The 6,000-nt window shown below is 39.8% G+C and overlaps 1 protein-coding gene across 2 annotated transcripts in view; it reads right to left on the bottom strand.

Moving 5' to 3' along the window:
• Window positions 1-6,000, bottom strand: part of LOC107072909 (rhombotin-1) — a 64,312-nt gene that overhangs the window by 4,070 nt on the left and 54,242 nt on the right. For both annotated transcript variants that reach the window (XM_015333223.2, XM_015333224.2), the window contains 2 exons: window positions 3,813-3,924; window positions 2,137-2,400 (listed from right to left, as the gene is read on the bottom strand). In XM_015333223.2, coding sequence (XP_015188709.1) covers window positions 2,137-2,400; window positions 3,813-3,901 — 353 coding nt within the window. In that variant the 5' untranslated portion in view covers window positions 3,902-3,924. The remainder of the gene's footprint in view (window positions 1-2,136; window positions 2,401-3,812; window positions 3,925-6,000) is intronic.

Here is a 6,000-nt window from a genome sequence, read left to right as displayed (position 1 = left end):
AAATAAAATAATCAAAATAAGAAAACAAAAAGAACAAAACAAAAAACAAAAAAAAAAAAACAAGGGAGAATATTAAATCGATATCAATTTTGTCATACTCATCGATCATCCGTAGCTAGCAGGTGCGATGGAATACAAGAATGCGAATGGTTGAGTTCTGTTAAACGACTGTCTGTGTACGTATGTGCGGGTGTGTGTCTGTGAGAAAGAGAGACAACGACGATGAGAGAGGGAGATGTAGCTAATTGGATCGGTAAATCATCCCTCTGTCTAGGAGGGTGGAAACATAGTCCATGCCACCGGCAACCCTTTATTCCGTGTTATTACAGTCTAAAGTTACCCCGCACCGTAATTGTTGCTGTTTAATTGCAAGCTCTAAGTCGTCGTGTTACGCGACACACTGCCGACGTTGTTGCCACTGGTGTTGGTGCTGGGTGCTACTACTGCCGCCTCTTTCATGCGCATATAATTGCCTTCTTCGAGTTTGCCTTGCTAAAGCAGAGAAAAGCTATCCTCTCTCTCTCTCTCTCTCTCTATCTCTTTCTTTTTTACCTTTGCGCTACAAAAATAATTGGATGTCTTTCGCGAGAACGAAAATGTTTATTGCCTTCGTTCGAAGAGTCCTCTAACTTCTCAAGAAGATATGACGAAAATATATCAACAGTATTTTGTGTGTGTGTGTGTTTTTTTTTCTTTTTCTTTTTTTAGGTAAGAATATATATATACATAAACCTAAATGCTTGGATGAGAGTTGAATCTAATGAGAGAAGACTAAAAATAGAAATTAATGGGATATGATCCTAAGAGAATTGGAAGAATACAAAAAGATCAGAATTCATTTCATTTATAGGACTAAAATTACAGGGGAGGAAAAGAAACGAACTAGGGTGAGAAATAAATTTTGGTTTGTCAGACAATTCAATTGAATATATATATATATATATTCAAGTTTAGTAACATTTGAGCAAAAGTTAAAAGAAGAAAAATAAGGTTGATCTAAGTGATTAGATTAAGAGTTGTTTCAGACTTGTGACACCGAATTGTCGAGAACAGTTAAGTTATCGTCGTCTTGTCGTATCATCAAGAAAGAATAGGCCTAGAAACTCACAGAGAAAGAAAAGCACTGTACCGACTAGGGTATTGTTAAAGATAGACAATGGCCAACGATAAAAACGTAAAATTGATGCTCTTTTGTTCACATTGTTTGAGATGCTGTAGAACGTTTGTCGCACGCCTGGCCGAGCCATTACTATTGGCTTGAAAACTACAACCCCTTCCCTTTTTCTCTCCACGTTTCACCACTAAAAGTACCCCCGACAGCACGCTCCGCTCATTTCCCCTCTGACCAACGACTGCAACCCTTCCTCTCTCCCACCCTTAACTCTTCCTCAATTCCAACGAGCCATCAATAAAGCCAGTTCTCTCTCTCTCTCACATTGTTACCCCTTATATATCCCTGTACATTTTACATTCTTCTTTATCTGTGATTATTTTCTTACACCACAAAAAAAAAGGTTCTAGAAAGGATCTATCATAGAAAAAACGTCAACTTCAAGGATACACGTATGTCTGAGTTTAGTTAACACGTTCGCGAACGTAAAGTAAAAAAAGTATTAATACCTCTAATCAAAATTCTTTTTGCAAAGAAAAAAGAAATAATAATAATAATAATAAGAAAATGGGAATATCTTTTTGCCATTGTTATTGCTTTTTGGGAAAGTGGATATGAAAGAGTTAAGAGATAGAAAGAAAGAGAGAGAGAGGAAAAAAAAGCAAGAGACGACCAAATAAAATGAGAAGTGAAATACGAATAGTGGAAGGTAGTAGGATATAGATGAGGATGAAAGGGAGAAAAGAGAAGAGGACGAGGAGGAAGAGGAGGAGGAGGAGGGTCAGAGCAAAGGGTGATTTCCCAGCTGGCCTGTAAAGGAATCCCTCGAGTTGACTCTGTCTCGTTCCAACTCATTCCTAGTCTTCTCTGGGCTGACTCCTCTAGGAGTCAGGACCTTATATACTTCAGCTATTGTAATTATCTTTGAAACTTGCATCGCGCATTCGTAATTTCAAATTTTACATAAGACAGTGATATATAAGTTGATATAAAATATTATTATTATTATTATTATTATTACTTACCGATGCGTACACTGTTGACAAGCGAAACAATCAAGATGATAGACGTTTGTCCTGGCTCGCATGACCATTTCGAAGGCCGGTATAGACTTGTTGCAGGCCGCACAATATCCGGTGTTTCCGAAGAGCCTAAGGTAGTCCCTCTTGCAGAGGATAAGGTTGGCCTTTGTATAAAGCGTGGAACCGACCTCGCCTAACCTACAGTCGCAGCATCCGCACTTGAGACAATCCTCGTGCCAGTAAAGGTCCAGAGCTTTCAGAAGATACCTGTAAAACCGACCGTAGTTTCTCTTATTACCGACAGTGTTCACTTTTAAGACATTCCTAACACGTCAAACTAATAGCCTTTCTTAATATACTTCCAATCAATTCTATAGAAAATATTTATTTATAGATTTCTCGAAAACATTTTATTTCAACGTCTAAAGACTATTTTAATCCTTTTCATTCTTTAATAAAATGTTGTATTGCAACAATGCGAAACGTGTACAAAATAATTCTATCCAGAGTCTTAGGTTCGTCATTAAAGTTGGTGTAAGAAATGTGACGTTGAATCATGCTCGATATAAGAATAAGGTAAGGATTCAAAATTGATGACTGTTATTTGAAACCGGTCAACGGTACTTTACTTGACAAACCGATTGATTGATTTATCTATCGTAAAAAATTCAAAAGACGTACGATTCGGAATTAATTAAAGCTATTCGTTAATTCTATGCAATTAAATCGTGAAATAAAGAGAGTGAGAAAAAGAGAGAGAGAGAGAGAGAGAGAGAGAGAGAGAGAGAAAGGAAAAAAGAAAGGAAGGGGAAAAAAACGAATCGTTAGCAGTCGATATGTGTTGATTTTTAAAAGGGTCGGGATACTAATGAAGCGAAATACGCGTTTCTGTTAAAACGAATAAAACGAACTGACGCGAGATAGAAACAACTGAGATGATCGTTTATTGATCTCTCTGTTTGGCATAGCAAAAAAAATAAGTTTGAAAAAAATATACAAGCGAATAGAAATTCATATTAATTTGTAATCGTTTGTGTGTGTGTGTGTGTAGGATGGATATGCGTGCGAACAATTTCACTCGTTTATTGCTACTCGTTATCCACGTGTGCACAAAAATTATTCCGATATATACACGTAGGATATTATTTATTTTTTCATCTTCTCCTTCGTTTTCCAACCGACTTGTATTTTTATTATTTTATTTTTTTTTTTTTTTAATTATTATTTTTATCTTTTTTTCTTTTATTAATTTGCTCATCGGGAGCGAGAAATGCTATACATAAAATTCCCAGCACGTATATCCGACAGTTTAGAACAATTCGAAAATGTTCCCGTCGGTCAGTTAAATCGAAACAAACGCGGCGGTGGCTCTGATTGGAGGCTTTCAGAGCGGATACTGGATAACCGATCGAAATAAAAAAGTCGAGCGCTAGGAGCGATGTGATGTGTGTGCCTCGAATGCTTCTCGTTAAAAACGCTAATAGCCACGATCGAAAGTGGAGAGCACGAAATAATGGATACGGCTGCTGTTGCTGCTACTGTTGCTGCTAGTGCTGGTGTGCTGGTGCTGCTGCTGCTGCTGCAACTGATGGAGAGGAGAAGGAGGAGGAGTAGGAGGAGAAGGAGGGAACGATCGAAAAATCGTGTTTTCAAGTCGAAACTCCATTTGCCTGACCCACCTTTCCGTGATGGTTTTCCTACAACCGGCACATTCCTGCTGCGTCGAACCGTTTTTATTCGTTTCCGACTTACTCACGTCCATAGTCATCCTGATCCCAGCTATAACGCCTCCTGCAACATTAACGAGAGGACGATCCGTAAAACATCAAACTTTTCATCTTTCCAACGAAAACTAACGAAAATCTACATTCATTTGATAAGTTTACAATAAAAAGTGAAACAGATAATAATAATAATAATAATAATAATAATAATAATAAATAGATAGATTAGATATAACATCGATTACCCTCAAAAGTTTTGTTAGAGTCTTTCACGTGAAAAAAAGTCAAACGACGACGACGACGGCGACGGCAGTCTCTAACATAAGTGCAACGCGTCTGAACGAACACATTTCTGTTGAAAACGTAAACGCACGTCGTCTCTCTATACCGAAGCAATTCGAACGATGAGGGGGTGGTTTGGCGGGTGGTGGACTGTTGAGATGTGCGCGCGCGGCAAACCTCGGCTTGAGTTGGGTTGGGTTGGGTTGGGTTGAGTTGAGTTGAGTTGAGTTGGATACGGGGTTCTTGCGCGCGCGACACCAGAGGAAGGATTCCCGAGAGTGGAATGGGGAAAGGGTACACGGCGAGGCGCGGGGCTTAATTAATTAGCCGGATACTTTGAGTAACAATCCATTATTACATACAAACATCCTCGGCCCCGGGGCCAAGCTGCAGCTTTATGCTGCTAATTGGCCTTCTCAAAGCTGGGAGACCCGGGCACGAGTTATAAACGCTACTCTTCTCTCTCCCTCTCTCTCTCTTTCTCTCTTATTCTCTGTCTTCCTCGTTCAGGTTACCGTCGTATATACGTATGTATACCACCTTCGTTCTATCTATCCTTCTCTCTTTCTCTCTTACACGTACCAACCAAAGTATATACAATTGTAGAGAGATCTATGGAAAGAGAGAGAGAGAGAGAGAGAGAGAGAGGTAGCATGCGCACGCCGACACATGCGCGTCAAACGATGAAGAAAGAAAGAGAGGATAGAGAGTGAGAGAGGGAGAGAGAGAGAGAGGGAACGGATAGCGCTAATAACGCGCTCGTGGCGCAAAAAAAAGGAAGAAGTATAATTGCCAGCCCTCGTGGCAGGTATTTTTCAAATAGGACCCCGTCCGTTAATTGGAGGGCAAATTAAAGAGGAGCCGCGGAGGAAAAAAACATCGTTCCTCCGCCTTACACCCCCGCGTGCCTCTTCCTTTCCTCTCATACTCTCATACTCCCTCTCTCTTCTCTCATAGTCCGACTCGACGAGAGGATATTCGCTAGGTGGGCGCCTCGCCGCGATTCGTCAAAACGAAACGCGTTGCTTTTCCTCTGCTTGTCTTTTCTATTTGCTTCCCACCCCTTACCCTATCCCACCTCCACCGCTCCTTTCTCTTCTTTTTGTTAAATCATAATCGCCAAAATAGGATTTATCCGAGCGAATACTTCGATAACCCCGCAAATAAGAAAAACAGAAAAAAAAAAAAAGAAAAAAGAAAAAGAAGAATCTGCTTCCGGTAAATTGCAATAAATGGTTCGTTTCATATCTACGATTTGTATTGTATCTTGTTGACTTAAAGGAAATTCGCATCGATGGTAGAAAATTGAAATATTATATAAAAGAAGAGTAGAGAGAGAGAAAAAAAACAGCGGATTGCGAGATACGAAATGATGATTTTTATTACTAGGATAGGTTGCTATGGTTGCGTTGTTGCTTGTTGCTGCTGCCTGTTGTTGCTTGGCTCGAGACGATTAAATCGCACAAATTGGATACGCGAACCGGTCTCTGTAATTTAATCTTTCAACGCGTCACAGACCAGTATGTGAACTTGAGAGGCTAGCTCGCGAGACACAAATAACAGCAGAGACTACCGTGCTGCGCAACACGTATAACAAATACATATAACGTGCACATTGTGCATGAACATATAATATAACGATTCCTCTGTCTGTGCGTTCTCGCAAACTAACGAAATCCACAAAAGACGTTTGTTCTTTCGCAATCGAATTTGCGTAGCTAGCGAATGAGTTAAAAAGAAAGAAGAGAGAGTATGAATCATGGGTGAGAGAAGAAAGGGAAGAGAGAAAGAGAGAGAGAGGAAGAGAGAAAGGATACTAGTCGACTCGAATGATAAATACGATCGAGACCGCAATATCCTG

The sequence above is a fragment of the Polistes dominula genome, unplaced genomic scaffold (genome assembly GCF_049000335.1).
Source record: "Polistes dominula isolate Pdom_NZ unplaced genomic scaffold, Pdom_raw_medaka contig_11, whole genome shotgun sequence".
NCBI lineage: Eukaryota > Metazoa > Arthropoda > Insecta > Hymenoptera > Vespidae > Polistes > Polistes dominula.
This window is presented reverse-complemented; position numbering and strand designations above follow the sequence as displayed.